General features: G+C 39.4%; 1 protein-coding gene across 1 annotated transcript in view; it reads right to left on the bottom strand.

The window, feature by feature from the left end:
* Nucleotides 1–221: 221 nt before the first annotated feature.
* kdr (kinase insert domain receptor (a type III receptor tyrosine kinase)) overlaps nucleotides 222–24,435 on the bottom strand; it is an 81,069-nt gene continuing 56,855 nt past the window's right edge. The window contains exons 20-30 of the mRNA XM_048533717.2: nucleotides 22,438–22,526; nucleotides 18,964–19,120; nucleotides 17,297–17,394; nucleotides 16,626–16,748; nucleotides 15,839–15,950; nucleotides 15,638–15,737; nucleotides 13,554–13,659; nucleotides 11,432–11,577; nucleotides 10,051–10,144; nucleotides 9,175–9,260; nucleotides 222–2,388 (exon numbers count right to left, since the gene is read on the bottom strand). Coding sequence (XP_048389674.1) covers nucleotides 2,190–2,388; nucleotides 9,175–9,260; nucleotides 10,051–10,144; nucleotides 11,432–11,577; nucleotides 13,554–13,659; nucleotides 15,638–15,737; nucleotides 15,839–15,950; nucleotides 16,626–16,748; nucleotides 17,297–17,394; nucleotides 18,964–19,120; nucleotides 22,438–22,526 — 1,310 coding nt within the window. The 3' untranslated portion in view covers nucleotides 222–2,189. The remainder of the gene's footprint in view (nucleotides 2,389–9,174; nucleotides 9,261–10,050; nucleotides 10,145–11,431; nucleotides 11,578–13,553; nucleotides 13,660–15,637; nucleotides 15,738–15,838; nucleotides 15,951–16,625; nucleotides 16,749–17,296; nucleotides 17,395–18,963; nucleotides 19,121–22,437; nucleotides 22,527–24,435) is intronic.

Genomic DNA, 24,435 nt, shown 5'->3' on the forward strand with positions numbered 1-24,435 from the left:
TCAGGAAAAAGACTCTCAAGTCAACCGAACTCTGTGAAAATCTGGCAAAAACCATCCATTCCCATGACAGAGAAAAGGACCCCTACAAGATTTAGCCTGGCAGTTTGGGCTGTAGATTAATCTACCATGCAAATTATTTAACATAAATCCAAGAACCAAAAATCTTGAAAAGGAATGTAACCACAAAAACTTCAAATATACCAAAAATGTTTATTAAAAATAAATTGCAGAAGTGAACCTTTTACACATTGTTCAATTCCTAAGAACTGTTAAAAAAAATAGACAAAACAGTTTGTTTACAGGCAACAGAAAACACTTTTTGAGCTATGATTGTGTATTTAGCTCAAACCTTTCCACAACTTTGACGATATCAAATTTTCAGTTGTAAACTTAGTCAAGTTATCACGAATCAAAATTATGCTGCCAACAAATGAAATAACTGAAGCCTGGGGAAATAGATTTAACTGTCATGCAGAAAACCAACGATGGTGAACCTTTCATCGTAAGACCTGGCTTGCACTGAAATCAATTTTCACCATCTGACTATTGGACAAATTGAGCCACGATTGTATTAAATGGCAGAACAGGCTCATGGGGCTACCCCTGCTCCTGGATCTTATGCTCTTAAAAATAGTACATTGCTCTGGAAATGGGTTTAACCATTGTACTAATCTAAATAGTTGCAAAAGTATCCGTGCATTCAGGCCATCAAATAACAGATTTATGTGAGAAATGAACTCTTGACATTACCTGTATGTTCCATCTAGAAATGCAATGTCCAACATCACAACAAGGTATTTGGGAGATGGGTAGTGAAGCTGGTCAAATGAACCACCTGTTCCTCTCAATTTAAAGTTCAGTCCAGCAAGTAAGTTTACAATTTCAAATAATTTCCTTCAACAAATTATTTTACACCAAGACATTGATTTTCTATAAATGTATTTTTGAAAAACAGGATACAAATCTAAATAATTGCAAAAACATAATATATTTTAGAAAAGTATAAATTGCCATGAGCAGATGTTTATTCATCTGTAATACTGTATCTTTTGAAACATTTCACTTTTGAAAAACAAAAGTTGGAACAAAAAGTGAAATGAAAATCTGCTCAAATATTCTCTTCATATAAAGTAATTTTGTTATAAAGAATCATTCCTTTAAGAAATAGTACACTGATCACTTTTTCGGTCTATTCCATGGTGATTGTGCAAACCATAACAAAAACTCAGAATATTCACATTCAAAAGTAGTAAAAGGGCTGTATTCTGATCTATATATATATATTATACATAGCACAATCTTTACTCATTTCCAGTTCAACGTCTATACATGTGTTTATTTGGAAGTATTTTACTTTGATTGTTACTCAATGGAAACAGTGTATGTACCACCAAATGACCATTCCCTGGTTTTCCTGTTTATCCAATCCAATCCAACATTCCTTCAAATGGCTATAAGAATGTGTACTGCATACAGCATACTCATTTAATTATCTGTATCTTACTATCTGTGTTCAATATATTACATTTATTTGTGAAAATGCATTCAACACTCAGGTGCTATAAATAGGTGCCTATCTATACTTCCTCTCTCATTCTCTGTCTGCACACACACAAATGTATAACCGGAGAGCTATCCATTGAACAGAGATGAAATATGGCAATATAGGATTTATACATTCAGACAGTTTCATTGTCAGTTAGGAACTCAGTCTTAAGTTACGATGTAACTTTCAATTGTGTAGTGTTTTGTTTAATTGTTGCCTTTCCTCAGCCTTGAATTGCTTGAAGTTTGGTGGACAACTTGATGCAATGGCTTATTGTGAAGTGCTGACCAACGTCAACGTAACAGTCAATGTTTGTCACTTTTTTAAAAGATCAATTCTGAAAGCCTTGTCTATTTTTATACGTTGTGTGGCAGTTCATGTATTGTACAACCAAAGCTGAACTTACAGGAACAGAACAAACTGGTTTTAGTTTAACAGTTGGTATATTATTGACCACAAGTTACTACACTGCCCTCATCTGAAATATAAAGATACCTAGTGTCAATCTTAATAATAGTTCTATTGTTTAGAACAAATTTCATATTTTGACAATATTTTATACAAAATATGCGGTAACTTTATTGAATTAAGGCTTAAGTGAATTTGCTACAAGTTGGCATCCTCTGAGTGTTGAAGTGAATTCTTAAACAGGCGGTGTGCTGTATCGAATTACTAGGTTGTAATCAGTTGGGAAGGTGCAGTAATTATCCTTGGTTTTTGCTTCTTCATTGGGGTAAGGAACTGTGTCAGTGTCGTCAGAATGGTAACCTGACTGGTAGCCGCTTGTCTGGTTGGAGCCATCTGATGACACAGACTCTTTACTTTTGCTGGGGATTAAAGCACTGTAGGTAAAAAAGAAGATATATTTTACCATTTCGATGCATCAAACAGAAATAATGTGAATAGAGAAAACACAGTTGATATTTATTTTCGGGTGTAATTAAGGTGCAATGTAATCATCTTTGCTTTGGCAAAGGTAGGGAATGAATGGATGCTGTTTACACTACATGATCCATCCACTAAACTCCTTTGATGGGCACAAGTCCAACGAGCCCTCCAACAAATCAGACCCACTTGCCTCTGTACCCTTCCCCTTTCCACTTTTACTTAAGGGCAATAGAAAAATCCCAAAGGAGATTCCACGATTTGTGCAGGACACTGGTGTATAGCTCAGGCAGAGTTCCTCAAATAGTATATGGTGCAAAGCTTGCATTTTAATCATACAAAAAGGCATCAAGCTAAAGACTCATTCTAAAAGAAAAATGACAGAACTAAGGTCTAAGTTTAAAAAAAGGTGTGACTTGAATAATTTCAAAACATGAGACACAACAGTTTTAAGAATATGTCTGATGATTAGCCTCCTTGTACAGCACTCAAGTCTAAAGGTGTGCTTTATGATCTTACACAAATGGCACAGCATTTCAGACTTCACAGGGCAGCATCAAGTCCATGGAACAATGAAAAATAATGCCCAGATCAGAATTGCAAGCCTTTGCAAGCATAGGCCCAAAGGAAAAATCAACTGGAGTCAGGGTCTGTGTGCTGACCCTCCTGGTGCACAAAAACAGAACTTCAAACTCTAAATTGTTATTTATGCTTATTACTTTTTCCTTTATCTGCTGCACCATACCTAACGCGGTAATGCTTCGTCCTAATAACTGTTTGTATGAGCTGTAAAAAAAGGAGATTCACATTCATTTTATCTTGCATCCTTATCCCAAGGAGTAGGTATTGTTATATTTCGGTAAAGTAGAGATGAGCTTTTGTTTGCAATATTTTAGAGTCAGCATGAAAGAATAACAATCTGTTAAATGAAACTCACTTAGGGCATAAATCAAACTAATAGGATGCAATAGTTACAATAGAATTTGCAAAAGGCATCTGAGAAGGTACCGCAGAGGAGGCTGCTAAATAAGAACCCAGAGTGTTACAGGCAAGGTACTGGCATGGAAAGAGGATTGGCTGACTGACAGAAGCCAGAGAGTGGGCATAGAGGGGTTTTTTTCTGGATGGCAACTGGTGACTAGTGATTTCCATAAGGTTCCTGCTATGATGAAGAGTCATCTAGACTCGAAACTTTAACTTGCTGTCTCCTCATGGATGGTGCCTGACCGGTGTGATTTCCAGCATCTTTTGTTTTCCACAGGGATCCATGTTGGGTCCACGACTATACATGTTATACATTAATAATGTAGACTAAGTAATTGTGGGCATTGTTGCTACGTTTGCAGATGATACAAAAGATAGGTGGAGGGAAAGGTAGTGTGAGGAGGCAGGAAGGCTGTAGAAGGACTTGGGCAGGCTAGGAGAGTGCGCAAAGAAGTGGCAGATGGAACTCATTGCTGCAAAAGACTGTGGTGGGCAAGTCATTGAATTCATTTAAGACAGAAATAGATAGGTACTTGATTAGTAAAGAGAACAAAGATTATACACAGAAGGCAAAAGAATAGAGTTGAGAAACATATTAGTCATGAATGAATTGCTGAGAAGATGCAATGGGCCATATGGCCTAATTCTACTCCTATATCTTCTAGCTGTGTGGTCGTAATTTTTGAGATTCAGAGGGCCATTGATCCCAGATCTTATTTTGGGATTTAGACTCCAAAGACTTAAGCTTTTGGTCCCAACAAGTATTACAGATTCAGTGGGAGTTTCTAACTGGACTGTAAATGGTGAATGCCTATTTCAGTAATGGTGCATCAAGGGTGTAGAACATAAGAACATAGAACAGTACAGCACAGAACAGGCCCTTCTGCCCATGATGTTGTGCCGACCATTGATCCTCATGTATGCACCCTCAAATTTCTGTGACCATATGCATGTCCAGCAGTCTCTGTGTAAAGAACCCGCCTCTGACATCCCCTCTATACTTTCCTCCAACCAGCTTAAAACTATGACCACTCGTGTTAGCCTTTTCTGCCCTGGGAAATAGTCTCTGGCTATCAACTCTATCTATGCCTCTCATTATCCTGTATACCTCAATTAGGTCCCCTCTCCTCCTCCTTTTCTCCAATGAAAAAAGTCCGAGCTCAGTCAACCTCTCTTCATAAGATAAGCCCTCCAGTCCAGGCAGCATCCTGGTAAACCTCCTCTGAACCCTCTCCAAAGCATCCACATCTTTCCTACAATAGGGCAACCAGAACTGGACGCAGTATTCCAAGTGTGGTCTAATCAAAGTTTTATAGAGCTGCAACAAGATCTTATGACTCTTAAACTCAATCCCCCTGTTAATGAAAGCCAAAACACCATATGCTTTCTTAACAACCCTGTCCACTTGGGTGGCCATTTTAAGGGATCTATGTATCTGCACACCAAGATCCCTCTGTTCCTCCACACTGCCAAGAATCCTATCCTTAATCCTGTACTCAGCTTTCAAATTCGACCTTCCAAAATGCATCACCTCGCATTTATCCAGGTTGAACTCCATCTGCCACCTCTCAGCCCATCTCTGCATCCTGTCAATGTCCCGCTGCAGCCTACAACAGCCCTCTATACTGTCAACGACACCTCCAACCTTCATGTCGTCTGGAAACTTGCTGACCCATCCTTCAATCCCCTCATCCAAGTCATTAATAAAAATTACAAACAGTAGAGGCCCAAGGACAGAGCCCTGCGGAACCCCACTCACCACTGACTTCCAGGCAGAATATTTTCCTTCTACTACCACTCGCTGTCTTCTGTTGGCCAGCCAATTCTGTATCCAAGCAGCTAAGTTCCCCTGTATCCCATTTCTCCTGACCTTCTGAATGAGCTTACCATGGGGAACCTTATCAAATGCCTTGCTGAAGTCCATATACACCACATTCACAGCTCGACCCTCATCAACTTTTCTAGTCACATCCTCAAAGAACTTGATAAGGTTTGTGAGGCATGACCTGCCCCTCACAAAGCCGTGTTGACTGCATTTAAATCAAGCCATGCTCTTCTAGATGGTCATAAATCCTATCCCTCAGAATCCTTTCTAACACCTTGCAGACGACAGACGTGAGACTTACTGGTCTGTAATTGCCGGGGATTTCCCTATTTCCTTTCTTGAAGAGAGGAATTACATTTGCCTCTCTCCAGTGCTCAGGTACGACTCCAGTAGAGAGCGAGGATGCAAAGATCTTTGCGAGTGGCGAAGCAATTGCATTTCTCGTTTCCCAAAGCAGCCGAGGACAAATCTGGTCCGGGCCTGGCGACTTGTCAATCTTAATGTTTGACAAAATTTTCAGCACATCAGCTTCCTCTATCTCTATCCATTCCAGCATGCACACCTGCTCTAAGGTTTCATTCACTACAAAGTTCATTTCTTTCGTAAAGACTGAAGCGAAAAACTCTTTTAGGGCTTCCCCTACCTCCTCAGGCTCCACACACAAGTTCCCTATGCTATCCCTGATTGGCCCTACTCTTTCTTTGTCCATTCTCTTATTCCTCACAAGTGTAAAATGCCTTTGTGTTCTCCCTAATCCGTTCTGCCAAGCCTTTCTCGTGCCCCCTGTGGCTCTCCTCAGACCATTTTTGAGCTCTTTCCTCGCCTGCCTGTAATCCTCTAGAGCTGAGCTTGATCCTAGCCTCCTCCACCTTATGTAAGCTACCTTCTTCCTTTTGACGAGAAGCTCCACCGCTCTCTCATCCAAGGTTCCTTTATCTTACCCCTTCTTGCCTGTCTCAGAGGGACATATTTACTCATCACTCCCAACAACTGTTCCTTAAACAGTCTCCACATGTCTATAGTGCCTTTACCATGGAACAATTGCTCTCAGTCCATGCTTCCTAACTCATGTCTAATCACATCATAGTTTCCTCTTCCCCAATTAAATATCCTCCCATTTTGCCTAATCCTCTCCTTCTCCATCGCTATGTAAAATGTGAGGCAGTTATGGTCACTATCACCAAAATGCTCTCCCACCACAAGATCTGATACCTGCCCTGGCTCGTTTCCGAGCACCAGGTCTAGAATGGCCTCTCCCCTCGTCGGCCTGTCAACGTACTGAGTTAGGAAACCCTCCTGAACACACCTTACAAAAACAGCTCCATTCAAATCTTCTGCTCGAAGGAGGTTCCAATCAATATTGGGAAAGTTAAAGTCACCCATTACAACAACCCTACTACGTCTGCACTTTTCCAAAATCTGCCAACCTATGCTTTCTTCAATCTCCCTGCTGCTATTGGGGGGCCTTTAGTAAATCCCTAACGAGGTGACTACTCCCTTGCTGTTCCTAATTTCCACCCATACTGACTCAGTAGGCAGATCTTCCTCGACAATGGAAGCTTCTGTAGCTGTGATACTCTCTCTTATTAGTAATGCTACACCCCCTCCTCTTTTTCCCCGCTCCCTAATCTTTACAAATGCTCTAAACCCTGGAACATCCAGCAACCATTCTTGCCCCTGAGAAACCCATGTCTCTGTTATGGCCACAACACCATAGGTGTCTATCATATAAAAAAAAGAGTTGAAGATCCAGTGTAGGTGCCTCCAAATCCAAAATAGCTTTAAGATATGAAACTTTCCTTCTAACTTCAGGAATTCAATTCAGGGTACCAGCCTGAACACCACTACGCCTCCTTCTCAACTCCCCCAATAAGCTTCATTTCTACCACTGTTTGGTTTAACCAGATGTATATCCACCAATTGCATACATAGTGAAGGCCAGCAGAATGCTGATGTTCAGAGTCCTCCTCAAACCAAATCCTATCACTTCATTTTTTTGTAGATGCTTCTGAGAACAATAGCATTTCTGACCTCAACAGACCAATAAGATAATTCTGGCATGAACACTGGACCCTATGTATATAGGCTTAGTTTCCAACCTGTCCTGCACATTTTAAACTACCATACCAACAGTACAAGACCATAAAATATAGAAGCAGAATTACACTATTCTGCCCAATGAGTCTGCTCCGCCACTCGATCTTAGTTGGTATATTTCTCAACCCCTTTCTCCTGTGTTCTCCCCATAACCCTTGATCCCCTTTCTCATCAAGAATCTGTCTATTTCTGTCTTAAAATACACTCAATGACTTGGCAACCACTGCCCTCTTCAGCAATGAGTTCCATAGAGTCACCAGCCTCTGGCTGAAGAAATTCCTCCTCATTTCAGTTCTAAAGGGTCATCCCTTCATCCTGAGTCTGTGCACTCTGGGTCCAAGCATGTCAGAGCAGATATTGATGAAAATTATTTTTCAGAAATTCCCACAACTATTTAGAACAATCAGGATTAAGGTTCAGATACCAGCCAAAGATTCTGGTTCTAATTCTTTTAGTGAGCAAGTGGAATATAGGGACTAAAATTGTTCTTTGGCAAGGGAACAAAATGAGTGATATTCAATCAGCAACCCATTTTGCATTCCTTGGGGAAAGAGATCCATATGTTGAAAGCTAGGCCATGATTGTTCAAAATAAATGGCTTTAGTAATAGCTTGTCTGAGCTAAGAATTTTGAGGGTGCATACTAGGAGGATGCATCCTCTTGTGGGGAAAACTAGAACTAAAACCAAGAGATACTAAAGATTTGGAAGTCTCCCTTTTAAAGAGAGAGATGAAGTACATTATTTTCTCTCAGTGGCTTTATCATCTATAGAATTCTCTTCTCTAGAAAATAGTGGAGTGGGGATCTAGAATTTTGGGATGCAAACAGGAAAGTGAGCTTCAGACAATCACCAGATCAACCATGACCTCATTGACAGGCTTGAAGATCTGAATGGCCAAATTGTTCTCTTATGTCCTATGTTCCTCATTGTCAAGGAAATTTGATCTGGCAGTAAAACTGGAATGGCCACCAATTTTGTAACAATTAGTTTGTGATAAAGTCTTGATGATTCCTCTGAGAAACAGCAGAATGACACATGTTAGGATTCTAAAATTCATTTGTGTTTACCCAACAGAATTCAATATTGACTCCAAGCACAGTATATGCTAATCCCATTGAGAAGTCTATCAGGTATTAAAGATTTTTGGCTCATTAGAAAGCAATTTCCTTAAAATGAAGCTAAAGCTGCCAAGATAAACCATTTTTTTTCCAGTTTTGCGCCATTCTGAACTCCAGAATTAGTAATGACTGGACGTTAACATCCTCCCACAGGGAAAAATTGCCAAGGAACAATGCAGCCAAGCCACTGAGGGAAAGAAACCCTGAAATAAAAAATGTAGAAGAGCTTTTGGTTAGGACTGGAGGAATCTTTAAAATTTCCACTGTTGTGGAGTGCATTGTGGTTAGCAAAGTCCGGCTATTTTTCTTCCTAAAACCTACGATCCTCAATGAGTTTCACAGACATTTGCAGAACATTTTACATAAAATGGGGGAAAAAAAACTGTGTCACATATAATATAAAATTACATGCTCAGCCTGCCAAAAGTTTGACTCAGATAGAGAGATAAGTATTTGTAATATTTCCTTGAATTATCAGGGGACATCTGCATGTGTTAAGATTGTATCATCAGTCAGTTCTCAAAACACCTTTGAAGCTAGAAGTTACTGTCAGTGATACTCTCAGAGAGAAACTCACTCTGGAAAAGAAAATCTGACAAGGTGCCAAGCAAGCTGGAGATTTGCAATAACCTCTTGACAAAAATGATGCACGATTCCACAGAACAACATTTTCTTCAGAAGAAAATTGTTATAAATCACTATGGGTAGTGAAGCTCACCTGAATGCCAAATTCTGACTCTGCCTTGTTTCCAGTGTTTGAAGTTCCTCTGATGCAAGTATCATGCCACTGTCAGTCTGGTTATCCTAGTAAAGTCAAGCAGTTAGTGAAATTAAATAAACTTTTAAGGAAGAATGGTATAAGAAAGTTGCCACTTTCTCACCAAATCTCTTTCCAGATGACCCACACAACATTCCTATCTTGAATTCTATTTCCACCATTTGATTTCCTGAGAGAAAGTTCTATATAAAATTCTAAGACTTCATTTTTAGAATCAAAGAATATTCATAGACACTGATATTTCCAGCGTTAACTTCTAACTTGCTATCGTAAATATATCAATTCACTCCCCATTTCCACTTACTCATTCAAAATTCAAGACCTATTATGTCCTCTTGAGTAGTTGTCCTTATCAATACATGTATTGCTGTCTCTACAGCCACCACTTCTTGTTGGAATTATATCATGATTAATAGCCTCTCAAAGTTACTAACTGATTCAAAGCTGTCTTTTACAATACAATACCCTGTAGAATATTTCCCTCAACTAATAACACTTTTGTTCTCATCAAGTGGCGGATCCTTATTGATTGCCCATCCCTATCTACCCTGAGAAGGTGCTAATGGGCTTTTTCCTTGATCTAGTGCCATATTGGCGCTGACAATGCTCACTCAATAGTCCTAGCTTTGTTAATTTTGTGCCCATCCTCTTTATTTTGTGCATAGCTCCAAATCAAAATGATTGCAAATATTAGTATTACCCATGCATTATCTTCATAATCAATTATTTATCTAATGTCATTAAAAAAAAATTTGAAGGCAGATCTGTAATTTATATCTGGTAAATGAGAACTTAATTTTATGCATCTATATTTACCTCTAGCACAACAACAGTTGTTTGCTCGACTGGTATTTCATCAAACGTTTTAACGCTCTCAGGCCTGTTTCGCATTTTACTGCCATTCAAGTATCTAGGAAAAGGAACAAGACGGTTCACAGTACATGGTGTTTAAAAGTACGTACTCTGAAATGCTAGAAAGAATTTACTATTCAACAGACATCACAGTAGCAATGTGTCAATATCAGATATGGGTACAATTCTTCCACACGTTAACTCATGCCCAAATCTGCAATTCAGCACTTCCAGAAAAGACTAAACTCTCAAAGAGGGCATCACAGGCTAGTACCTGTGATCTATGAACCAAAAGGCTCTATTTCCTAAGGTCCCTTGCTCTGTGCACTAGTCTGCTAAGGGTACACTGAAATATTGAATCATCTTGTAATCCTGCGGGCTTCACAGATGGATAATTTTATAACAGTACATCTCATTGCCCAGGGCTCTGGTCTCATCAGCAATCCCTGACACCCACTGCCTCATAAAGCTTGAGTTGGTCATCCTACTGGAAAACCCAAAAATGATTTCATCTATAGAAGGGCGTGATTCACGTGCGTACCGACACTGATGCAGGGAACACACGATTTGCCCTCATCAAACCGTCACCAGGCACACACTTCAAACTGCCCATTATCCCAAAAAAAGCTCACAGTCCTGCTGGCATTCACAAACAGTGGCCAGAACATAAGAAATAGGATAATAAAGTGTGAAGCTGGATGAACAGAGCAGGCCAAGCAGCATCTCAGGAGCACAAAAGCTGACGTTTCAGGCCTAGACCCTTCATCATACTTTATTGTCTTGGATTCTCCAGCATCTGCAGTTCCCATTATCATAAGAAATAGGAGTAGGGATAGACTGTTTAATCATGTAATCCCAAACCTAACACAGACACATTGTGCAGTCAAAAAAAGAAGTAACATGCGCCCACTGAGCTGTATTCCAGTAGCAAAGAAAGGCTAAGGATTTTCAGCCTGAGAGATTTGAAGGTAACAGCACTGAGTACTACCTATTGTCATTGTCAACAGCTAATGTGTGATCCTGTAAGGAAACATCTTACTGACTGTAAGCTACAAGCTAATTATTTTGTTACCTATTGTAATTTATAGTTCCTGTCTGATCAATTGGTGCATTGTTTTATTTCTGCTCTTTTAACATTTTGGATTTTATCAACTTTTGGAAAGTTTCCAGAATTTTTTCCATTTATTGTCCAGTGTTACATCCCATAACTGTTATGTTTAATCCACTGAGCTGACAGACAAAAATCAAATGAAATGGCTCAGCACTATTTCCTCTCATTTTCCTTCTGTTCGCAAACACAAGAAGACTGCCTTTAGGAATGATAGGATGTCCATCAAATAATTACCGTATTCCTGCTGTGTTGTCATAGTGGAATTTTGGATCACACCCTTCCTGTTCTTCCGTACAGGAAGCAGGTGAAGTTGGCAGAGAAAGCCGGGAATCATCTTCTATAGTCAGCGACATGTTCAGTGGAATATAATCCTTCCCATCCTAAAAGTTGTGGAACAGGCATTCAAATGCTTTTCGTAGACATTGTTTGCAGAACAAAAGCACAGAATCAAAAATAATGTACATTTATTACTGCTATATAAGGGCTCACACATTTAATGCAGAGATGCGGAAGAATTTCTTTGCTGAGGGGGTTGCGATTTGGGAACTGTTTTACGCTGTAGAACTTCAGGGACGGGTCATTAAATGTATTCAAGGCTGAGATAAACAGACTTTTACTCTGTAAGGGAATTAAGGGTTAGGATTAAAAGGCAGGAATGTGGATTTGATGATTATTAGATTAGCCATTTCTTATTGAATGGTGGAGAAGATTTCATGGACTGAATGGCTTACTTCAGTTCCGATATCTTATGGTCTTATTGTCTGCTTGCTACTGTAACTGTAACAGGAAGGACATACTGGCAATAGAGTGTGTCCAGCAGAGATTCACACAGATGATCCCTGGAATGGTTGACCTATCATATGATGAACGCCTGAGGATCCTGGGATTGTATTCATTAGAGTTTAGAAGGTTGAGGGGAGATCTTATAGAAACAGACAAGATAATGCATGGCTTAGAAAGGGTGGACGCTGGGGAGGTTGTTTCTGTTAGGCGAGGAGACTAGGACCCATGGGCACAGCCTTAGAATTGGAGGGGGTAAAATTAAAACGTAAATGAGGAGACATTTCTTCAGCCAGAGAGTGGTGGGCCTGTGGAATTCATTGCCACGGAGTGCAGTGGAGGCCAGGACGTTAAATGTCTTCAAGGTAGAGATCGATAAATTCTTGATCTCGCAAGGAATTAAGGGCAATGGGGAGAGTGTGGGTAAGTGGAGTTGAAATGCCCATCAGCCATGATTAAATGGCAGAGCAGACTCGATGGGCCGAATGGCTTTACTTCCACTCCTATGTCTGATGGTCTTATGGGCTTAACTCTGTATTAAGAGTTGAATAAGCCACATTCGCATGTTGATTTTCATTTCCACATGGGCTAATATCTAGATAATGTATTTACTAATCAGATTTTTGTAAGATTTGAGAATTGTATGGAATTTATTTTTGGTACAACAATTGCAATTAATGGTTAAAATATCATTAAAGTATGAGAGGTAAAATGTAGTACTATTAAGAACATTTACACAAAGACAACTTTATAAACTAGAGAATTTTATAATTTAGTTTACATGTTACATTTCTGGTGTAGGTTATTCTGCAATCTGACCTATGGTTGAGATTGCATTTCTTTCAATTAAAGTACAAATATCCAAAAAGACACAATGTTCTCTGGGTAGAGTACAGCAATGTCCATCACCAAAAGAGACTCAGCAGCTCATTACTGACTCTAAACAATCTCTAAACTGGGTGTGCAGCAGTTGGCGAGGGAACTAAGAGGAACAAACCTCTTCGGTGGGTTGGTGATGGAGGGAGTGAATTGGACGGTGGTGGAATGGGCTGCCAATCACATTGGTTGTTTCTCCTTGGATGGTTTTGAGCTTTTTGAACATTGTTGGAGCCACACTCAGCCAGCAAACTGGAGAGGCTTCTATCATACTCGCAACTTGTAGATGGTGCAGAGACTTCCAGAGAGAGGAGGTGAGTTGCATATCAAAAAATTCCCAGAACTTACGTAGGTTTTCTGAAGCAAGAAAGAGGACAAGCAGCCAGGTAATCATTTGGAACGCCGTATGCCTGACCTCAGAAATGGCAAAACTGATCCTTATTAAAAAGAGGCAGTAACCTCCTGGCCAATGGTGGGAAGGCAATTAGGTTCATTAACAAGCTATTTAAAACTAATTATCCCTGAGTCCATTAGGAATTAATGGGGCCTCAGGGATTTAACAGGATATATGTAGGTTCTCGTATGCCTACAGAGAGCCACCTGCGTTTGCCAATGCTTTACCAGGACAAACTGTTGTTCTTAGAGAAAATCAACTAAACTTATTTCGCAAGACACATACATTTTGCAAATTAATGCTTACCTGTTGAGCATTTGCCTGCAGTAAGTTTCCGAGGTGCTCCACTAGTTCAGAAAAGACTGGTCTTGCTTTATAGTCCCCATGCCAACAATCCAGCATTGTCTGATAGCTGATGGGATAGAACAATCAGGATATTCAAATTTATTCAGATACCACCTAAAGTAAGTTAATCAAAGAGACCTGTTTGTGTTAGACATTTATTCTTATAATGCCCTTGAATGTACTGTCACACGTTAATCTGTCACAGAACTTCATGCTTGAATCAATAGACAATAGGTGCAGGAGTAGGCCATTCGGCCCTTTGAGCCAGCACCACCATTCATTATGATCGTGGCTGATCATCCACAATCAGTATCCTGTTCCTGCCTTATCCCCCTAACCCTTGATTCCACTATCTGTAAGAGCTCTATCCATCTCTTTCTTGAAAGTATCCAGAGACTTGGCCTCCACTGCCTTCTGGGGCAGAGCATTCCATATGACCACCACTCTCTGGGTAAAGAAGTTTTTCCTCAACTCTGTTCTAAATGGCCTACCCCTTATTTTTAAACTGTGTCCTTTGGTTCTGGACTCCCCCATCAGTGGAAACATGCTCCCTGCCTCCAGCGTGTCCAATCCCTTAATAATCTTATACGTTTCAATCAGATCCCCTCTCATCCTTCTAAACTCAAGTGTAGACAAGCCCAGTCGCTCCAATCTTTCAACATATGATAGTCCCGCCATTCTGGAAATTAACTTCGTGAACCTACGCTGCACTCCCTCAATAGCAAGAATGCCCTTTGGAAACCAAAACTGCACACAATACTCCAGATGCAGTCTCACCAGGGCCCTGTACAGCTGTAGAAGGACCTCTTTGCTCCTATACTCAATTCCTCTTGTTATGAAGGCCAGCATGCTATTAGCTTTCTTCACTGCCTGCTGTACCTGCATGTTTGCCTTCATTGACTGATGTACAAGAACACCTAGATCTCGTTGTACCTCCCCTTTACCTAATTTGACTCCATATAGATAGTAATCTGCCTTCCTGTTCTTGCCACCAAAGTGGATAACTTCACATTTATCCACATTAAACTGCATCTGCCATGCATCCGTCCACTCACCTAGCCTGTCCAAGTCACCCTGTATTCTCATAACATCCTGCTCACATTTCACACTGCCACCCAGCTTTGTGTCATCAGCAAATTTGCTAATATTACTTTTAATGCCTTCATCTATATCATTGATGTATATTATAAGCTGCTGCGGTCCCAGCACCGAACCTTGCGGTATCCCACTGGTCACTGCCTGCCATTCTGAAAGGGACCTGTTTATCACTATTCTTTGCTTCCCGTCAGCCAGCCAATTTTCAATCCAAGAATCCCTCCAATCAGGTTTCTGCTGTCGTCACTGTCCCTAAACAAGAATCAAATAGTATCCTACATGATGTGACAAAGATAAATATTTCATTCTCACTGTCCTCAACCTCTCTGCAGCCTTTGATATGGATGACCAAACCATCCTTCTCCCTTGCTAACAGTTCTCCATTGTTATCCAGCTGTGTGGGACTCTATTTATCTGGCTATATTGTGTCTTTTCTAATCACACTCATAAAATAACTCACAATGGTTTTTCTTCCTATGCTGTTAGCTCTGGTATCCCTGAAGGATTTACTGTCTAATTATTCATCTATATAGTATCCCAGCAAAATTCTTCACAGCCATGCCATCTTCCACTTCTCAAAAGCATATCAGAAAGTGAAATGAAACTGCAGTGCAATAGGCAAAGAGAAAGGAGAGTGTGACTAACTGGATGGTCAACGCATGCAAGATGGACCACAAGACTCCTTGTCAAAGAGTCAGAGACCTCGACAGAATAGAAAAATATCATTTGGCCCATCAAATCTATTCACGTCAAAACAAGCTAATCTATTGTCTACAACACAATTCGACAAATTTAGTTTAATCATTGGAGAATAAACATCATTGAATGTATTTTACATATGTATTGGAATACAGAATTGTGCGATTGTATGAACTTTGTCCAAGAGGACAACACAGCTCAGTTAGAGAGAATCTAGAGAAGAAAATTGGAATGGAAATATTATAAATTACATTTCCGCAGATGCATATTCAGGACATCGCATTCGTGTGCCATCTTTGAGTCGTTGACAGAATTCTTCATCAATCTGAACACCAGGATATGGAGAGGCGCCTAGGAGTTGAATAAGGTGGCACATTAATTTCATTGAGGAATTAGCACTCTTTTTAAAACTTTTCCCAAGAACATTTTTCTGAACAATTGGATGCACTCACCCAATGAAAAGATTTCCCAAAGTAGAACCCCAAATGACCACACATCACTCTGTGTCGTATAAACTTTATCAAAGATGGTCTCTGGGGCCATCCATTTAAGAGGTAGTCGTGCCTAGAAAAGAACATACTACTGGTTTAAATAAATATTCTCACCTAAATATTTGAAATGTGACTTTAGGTCACGTTATTTTTAATATATGTATAATTCATCAGTATGTCAGATAGAATTCTAACTATCAATTGTGTCTTATTGAACTTTACGCAGAAGCTCCTCGGGAAAGGCTTCATTGAAAGTGGCTATTTTAAGAAATAACAGTATTGGTAGATAGGTCTTAGTGTAGAGAGGGCACATGAATGCGTCACAGGCACAACCCTCATGTACTTTGTTGAAAAACTAACATTTCATAAAATATCACTAATATTGGATTACTATATTACTAACGTTGATTTAAGTGAACCGATTATGCAGCATTGGTCACTGCCACAAGTGGGTTCAACAGAATATATTTTAGCTTTCAGTGCTCAGACTTGTATTTAGTTTACGTTTGTTACATTCACATTGGGCACCATTTGATTCTTAATAAAAGTTCTTTTGACATTGTGGGATGCGCAGAAAATTGATCACTCACTTATTTTATTACCAATTCCACTTCTTCTCCTTTAATTTCAATGGAATTAAAATCAATCTGGTTTATAATGTATGGGCAATCCGTTTCTTAAATTACCATAATGAGCTTCAATATAACACAAATTCTATATTAGCAGAATTTAATTTTCATATACTTACATCTCCTTTCCTAACATAATCTGGGTCTTTATAAACATCTCGAGCCAAACCGAAGTCACAAATCTTCACCACATTGTTCTCTGACAAGAGTATATTGCGTGCTGCTAGATCCCTATGAATGCACTGAAAAGTGAACAAAAACTTATTTATCTTGCCATTTCTTTTCTGTTTATCACTCATTCACAGTGGCTTTCTCATGAGCCATGTGTGATCTCTTCATCATCCATACAGTCACTAAATTGGCAGCATACAGTGAGTGTTGTCAGATCTGAGAACAATATTTACAAGATTGGCTGTCAGAAATATTCTGTTTGCTAGAAAAGGAATTACAATTGCTTTTAAAATAAGTCAGAGCACTTGGCTATAGAGAACAATGTAGATCTTGATGTATTTTTGCATTGGATATTTGAAAGTCAGCTTTCTTTTCACATTTTTTCCTGATTTTTATTTCAATAGAAAGCAAATGTAAAACAAGCTGACAACGCTCTATCACTCAGTGCACCAAGACAACACCAACCCCAACTCATTTAAAAGAAGGCAGTATCATGCATAGAGGTATTTATGAAAGGAAAACGAGGATTCGTTATCCTGTGCTTTGTATACGAGTTATGTGAATCATGTGTTTTTGAGATTAATAAAAACTGAGGATATATCATGGTTTTTATTTATACCTTTCGTGATGCCAGGAACTCCATCCCCCTGGCTACCTGGAAACTGTAAGAGATAAGGTCCTCCATTGTCAACCAGTTCTTGTAAAGGTCATCTGTAACTATAAGGATCAAAAGTCTGAGTTGATTGAGCTGCACCAAAATGGTGTTTCAATTTTAAAGCACACTAATGTGCTTCCTTTCATACACCAGTTCAAAAAAAATCTACTTGACCTTATTTTCACCAATCTGCCTGTACCAAGCATCCTCCCGTGTCAGTGCCGGGAGGACCGCCCACCGCACTTGTAGGGACAAGTTCCATCTTCAGAGTGCGCGTACCGTCCAACATGTTGCGTGGCTCCATCACCATGCTAAATGGGATAAACTTTGAACTGATCTAGTGACTCAAAACTGGTCATCTATGAGGTACTGTGGGACATTGGCAGCAGCAGCAGCATTTGGTTTAACTGCAATATGTAGCCTCATAATTCAGCATATCTCTCAATCGACCATTACCATCAAGTCTGGAGATTGATCCTGGTCTTACTGGGGAGTGTGGTAGGGCATGCCGGGGGCTGCACCACGCATACCTAAAAATAAAAACTACAGAAAAACTACAGAACTACTTGTGTGCGAAACAGCACGCAATTGATAAGGTTAAGCAACCCCATAAACAAAATTTACATCTAAGCTCAGCAGGCCTGCCACATACAGCCGTGAATGATGATGGACAACTAAACAACACACTGGACGTAGAGGTTTGATAAATATCCCCATTCTGAATGAGGGGAAACCAACACATCAGTGCAAAAGGAAAGGCTGAAATATTTACATTCGTCTTCAGTCAGAGGTGACAAGTTGACAATCTATCTTGACGTACTCCTGAAGTCCTTAGCATCAGAGATGCCAGTTTACTGCCAACTTGCTTCACTCAGCGTGGTACCAAGAATGTCTGATGGTACTGGATAATGCAAAGGCTATGCATCCTGACAACATCTGGCAATAGCACTGAAGATTTGAGCTTTAGAACTAGCTGCTGCCCTCACCAAGCTGTTCCAGTGTAGCTACAGCATTGGTGTCTGCTCAAGAATATGGAAAATCTCTGTGGGGCAACCCATGCATGAGGGGCAGCGAAAATCCAAAGTGGTCACTCTCTACATCTCAAATATACAGTGTGTAATATTTACAATATGCACTGCAGTAACTAACCCAAGAATCCTCCAGCAGCATCTTCCGTACCTATGACCTCTCCCATCTGGAAGGTCAAGGCCCCCATTATAAGGGAACACCACCAACTGTAAGCTCCACTCCAAGTCACAGAGTATCCCGAACTTGGAACGACATCACTGTCCCTTCACTGACATTAGGTCAATTTCTGAAGCTCTCTTCTTAACAATGCACTAGATGTCACTGCAGCCCAAGGATAAGAAGGCAGCTCACCCCCTGACCCCCCAAGCCACATCTTATCCATTAGGGATGGATAATATATGCTAGCCTTGGAACACATAAAAGAAACTTCAAATCACGTTTATCAATATCAATATTCAATTGTCAAGCTGCTATTTGCCAATGGATTCATTACTTCAGCAAGAGCACTTCAACATAAATTGTTTATTTTTTCAAGCATAGGATTTCTTTGCGTCATCACAATTTCATAAATTAAACAAAGATGCCCCGAGGTAAGCCTTTACCTTCCTCCTCTTCCACATCGCTCAGTGACTTTTCTTCTGCAAACCCAGAACTGGTGGAGCTCTCACTACTTGCAATGCTGTCTAAGCGCCGTTTAAACTCACTCTTCATCTCAGCATAATCATTTTCTTTTACCTGCCTTGACTTTAGTGCTTTGCTCTGTAGTAAGAGAATAAAAATACAAATTATGTGTATAGAGAACATTTTATATGATATCTACAAAACTTGTGTAATGCATACAAGAGTTTGATAACCTACCAACTAGATGTCTGTTGAAATTAGTGGGCACTGAGCAGATAAGATAAGCAATGCTGGGCCCGAGAATCGGTTCTCAGCTTTCTATATTGAAGTGGGGGAATATTGAATATACTGTGCTGCCTGTGATGAATTATCTGTCTCAGATTGTTTCACAAAGGATCATAATTGACTACAATTACTAAGTACTTGCAGAAATTGTTGCCAACTTTTATGTGGTGTTAAAGATTTGCCACCATTGTTGTGTCTCTGTCATCTGGCCATCTTCTGATATGACTCAGTCACACAGGAATTCTGTTGGCAGATCTTTCATTAGACTGAAGACAATGGGATCATGAAAGGGCAATGAACAGAGGGTAGCCTGGAAAAATAGTTCTTCTGTGTTCTCATTTCATTGTTTTCAATGGGGGAATGCCAACTTTATTGTTTTAACTAATATACAATTTGTTAGAGTGACAAAAGAATCTTATATTTCCATACACTTTTTTAAACGGATTTTCCCATTTTTACTTACTGAATTACAATATTTTCTTTACAGTTAAAACTTCCATTTATATAATACCTTTAACGTTATGTGAGGGGAGCTGATGGTGTAGTGGTAATACCACTGGACTAGTAAACCAGAAACCCAAGCCAATGGAAAGGTGATGACCTACTATTAATCCAGATACCCAGGTAATTTTCTGGAGAACTGAGTTTGAATCCTGCCATGGCAGGTGATAGAATTTGAATTTGATAAAACATCTGGAATGAAGAGTCAAATAATGACAATGGAACAATGTCAATTGTCAGAAAAAAAAAACAAACTGGTTCACTCATGTTGTTTAGTAAAGGAAACATGTTTTATCTGGTCTGGCTTACATGTAACTTTAGATCCACAACAATATGATTCATTTTTAACTGTCCTGTGGGCAATGGTCAGTGATGCCCACATCCCATGAATGAATTAAAGAAAAAAATATCCTGGAACAAGAGTTCAAATCCCATCATGGTAGATGGTGAAATTTGAATTCAATAAGAAAACTCCGGAATTTAAAGTCAGTCTCATGGCAACCATGTAACCATTGCCATAAAAGCCCATCTGGTTCACTAGTGACTTTTAGGGAAGGAAACTTGCTTTCTTCGCCTGAGGTAAATGTAACTCCAGACCCAAACAATATGGTTGACTCTTAATAGCCCTTTGAAATGGCCAAGAAAAGTGGCCAGTTCAAAGAAAGCTAGGACTTTTCCGATGATGCCTACACCCCATGCAACAATTTAAAGGAAGCTGGTCGAAGAGGTAGATTATGAGGAGTGTGTTAAAACAAGAAAGGAAAAGTAGAGAGGCAGACACAAAGCAAATTCCACAAACTTAGAGCTTAGGCATTGAATATCAGTTATGCACTCAGGGGTAGACTAGTGTACAGAATTGAAGGAGTGCAGAAATCTCAGAGGATTGTAATGCTGTAAGGGGTTACAGAGATAGGAGGAGTGAGGTGGTTGAAAATTAGAACATGAGGATAGAATTTTAAATTCAAAGTCTAGCTCAAAAACAAAGGTAAAGATGAAAACATAGATTGATTGAGGACATCTGTATGTCCTTCCATAATTACTGCAAAAGGAAGGATTGGTCCTCATTGTGAGATACGTTCTGAAAACGTGGCTAATGTATATTTGTTTTTGAACTCCAAATCATTATGTAGATCAGGAACAATAGAGACCTAGTACTGTTCCCTTTCAAGCTCAACTGAAAATATTTCTCCAAACATAATCTCCTAATTGGCAATCACCACTTCCTTATCATTCAGAAAAAAATTCTGTCCACCTTTGAGTTTTCCCAAAGTAACCATTACATGAGGTTTGGAGCTTCCTCAAAGATCTTCCAGCACAGACATGAGCGTTGGTCTGATGGACCTCCTTCTCTGCTGTATCATTCAATGATTCTATGAAATATAAGAATATAGCGCACAAGACATTCTCATTTTCATTTGAGAAGTCATTTCTTCAAAATTCTAAGCAAGTTGGTACAGCAGAATCCATTGCTTTTCAATCTGAGTTGACTGCCATTTAGTAATGCACTATCACATAATGGTCAAATTTGTTCCACTAGGCCAGCCCTGTTATTCTATCGATTATTGATAGAGGATCTGACAGCTTGTTGTTTATAGCTTGCCAAAAAACGCTCATTTTTCTTACCTCTGATTTCTCTTTCAAAAAGCAAATTCCCTAAAATTTTGCAACTTCTCACTTTCAATAGACATGTTCAGTCAGCCAATCTGAATTATTAGCTGACAGGTAAGGGAACATCAGCAAATCACTAAATGATGTGGGCATTAGCAAGTTGGGAGAATTGTGTCCAATGACAAATGAGGTGATTCCCTCCATCAAGGGCAAATAGTCCCATTTTCCAACCAACCGTGACAGTGAAATGAGATTCTCGAAGCAAGAAGTCTATTTGTATGGATTAGTGTGTGTTAACATTCTCATTATTATATCATCTCCCCTCATTAATATGCAGTTTCCCATTCTGCTAGCCACTGGATAGAAACTAGACAGTGACCGTTCCCAGCATGAAAGTCAGTGCAGTAAGCTGGTGGTTCCAGCTCACCGCTTGCCTCTGCAGACCTCTATCGGTCACCAACATCTCATGGGCAATGACCACATGCAACCACCATCCAGCAAGACCTCCACAGACCTGAACACATAATCCAGCTTGACACTTTGGTTGACTACATACTGAAAGTGTACAGTAATATAAGAAATGCCATCTTTGGGTGAGATTTTAAACTGAGGTCCTATCAAGCATGAAAATTCAGAAAACAACATCAGTAAAAGCCGATGATCTGGTTACTATCTCACTCCTGCTTATGGGACTATGCTGTAAGTAGGTTGGCTGATGTGTTTCTTTACCTTACACCGGTGACCACCATGTGATGTAACTTATTGGCCATGAACAATGTTTGGTCATTTTGAAGTCATGAAATTCAAAGCGTAAGTTCTTTCTATCAATTAGCCCTGTGAGCATTGAATCTGTGCCTCTTCGAAAACTTTAAAACACAGCACAAAAATGTAATAAATAGAACAAAGAACTACAGATGCTGGAAATCTAAAACAAAAACAGAAATTGCTGGTGAAATTCAAAACAAAACTGAGCAGCATGTGTGGGAGGAAAGCAGAGTTAACACTTCAAATCCGGTGACTCTTCATCAGAATTCATGTAATTCAAACAAATATCGATTTACCTTGTAGGGGATATAATAGCTTCGCTTGCTTCTCAAGTAGTTTGATAGGTTCCCATACTTGCAAAACTCAACTATCACCATCAAAGGTCCTGAAGTTAGAACAACAGGGTTAACAATATTAACGGCTTGCCAAAAATGTACCATCACAATTAAAAAAAATTCTCCTTCATCTTATTATTTCTTCGTAAATACTGTTCATTGTTTACACAAATTATCAATGAAATTAATGCAATGGTTTCATCAATTCAATCCAGGGAATTATTCTTTTGTTGTATTTCTGATTTATCTATTATTTATCACTGCAGTTAACAACCATTTAAATAAAAACAACTCATCAAACGTCAACTTTCCTGCTTCTCTGAAAGTACCTCCCCAGCCCCACCCCTCTCTCTATGTATTTCAGAGCTCCTTCCCCCGCCTCCATTTCTGAAGAAGGGTCCCTGACCTGAAACATCAACTTTCCTGCTCCTCTGATGCTGCCTGGCCTGCTGTGCTCCTCCAGCTCTACACTGTGTCATCAGATACTATATTAGGTTACTGGGAGAGGGCGCCAGTTCACAATGTTATTGCTAATGGTTTGGGATTCATAAAAGACTGGCAAAGAAACCCACCAATCAACGGAAAATCACCAAGCTGTTACTGGTTGGCACTAGCTATAATACGCAGCTCACTTGTCCACTGTTACATATATCAGTGCCACTAAACGAATTGTAGCTTTTTACTGAGCACAATGTCAATTGTTTACTTGACAGCACTCTTTGCCTCTTAGTGACAAGGCTCAAGAGCTTGAAAATGAAGGTTGGCACTCTATTGCACTATCGTACAAATGCTGCAACATCAGATGTGCCTGCTCAGATGGGTGTAAATTATCCCACAGCATTGTTTGGTAGTACAGAACATTGAAACCAAGATTAAAGTCTTTGACTTTGGGTATCCTTTGAGCAATCCCATCCTATATTTCGCAGAAAGCACAGAGGAGTTAGGATAAGATGGATATGTATCTCTCAATTAACATTGCAAAAATAAATTACCTGGTTATTTTCACTTTGTTGTTTGCATTGCTGCATGCAAATTGGCAGTTGCATTTCTTAAAATTTGACAGTGATTATATGTCAAAAAATATTTTATTGACTGTAAAGTGCATGAGATATCTGGAAGTTATTAAAAATCTTATAATCTAATGTTCGGCTGTCATGTGAAGTTTCTATCAGTTTCTTGCAATGAATTTCTATATGTTCAGTGCGGGTGTAGTTTAAACTACAAATTCTGGGAAAGATAATAGCCTTCTTTTTAGATTTAACTAAAACTAGTAATTTTTTGATCATGTGTATTTTTGACAGGCGTTTCTTTGGTATCAGTCCTAATTTTGGAGATTGGGCCACTCCAAACGTACATCATGTAGCTTTCTAACTTCTAAGGTGGCCCAACTATTTAACCAGCATATGTCTTCTGCAAAGATGTTAATGCAGCTGAAGGGCACACAGTTCTAGACTTCCAATGGTTAGCCTCAAACAAATAAAGCACAATTTACAAACAAATGGCTGTCAAAATTTGTTAGTGCAGTTCTGGTGGAAAGAGGACTCTTTCCAGGTCAGTGAAAATTGATACTACTGGAGCGCCTGGCATGAAGATAAATGTGTGTTCTCAAAGTACTTCACTTGTGAAAGAGGTGAAGAAGTTCAATGATTCATTAGAGTGTGAAGGGAAGCCAACAATGTCCTCCTCTGGCAGATACATTTAGAAATGAAACAAAACAAAGTTATAAAATTCTAAAAATTAGAGACAGTTTTGATGAAGCAAAAATGGATAAATTATTTTAGACAGGAGGATTAGAGACAAGAGTACACAACTTTAGTGTAATTGGGGAAAATAAAAGTTAGGAAGGAGATGATGAGACTTTTATTCTGCAACTCGTGCTCTGCCTAAAGAATTGGTAGATTTAGATTTAATTGTAACTTTCACAAAGGAAATTGGATCTGTTCTCAAAAAAAAGTGTAA

Source organism: Stegostoma tigrinum, chromosome 1 (assembly GCF_030684315.1).
Source record: "Stegostoma tigrinum isolate sSteTig4 chromosome 1, sSteTig4.hap1, whole genome shotgun sequence".
In the NCBI taxonomy this organism is placed as follows: Eukaryota; Metazoa; Chordata; class Chondrichthyes; order Orectolobiformes; family Stegostomatidae; genus Stegostoma; species Stegostoma tigrinum.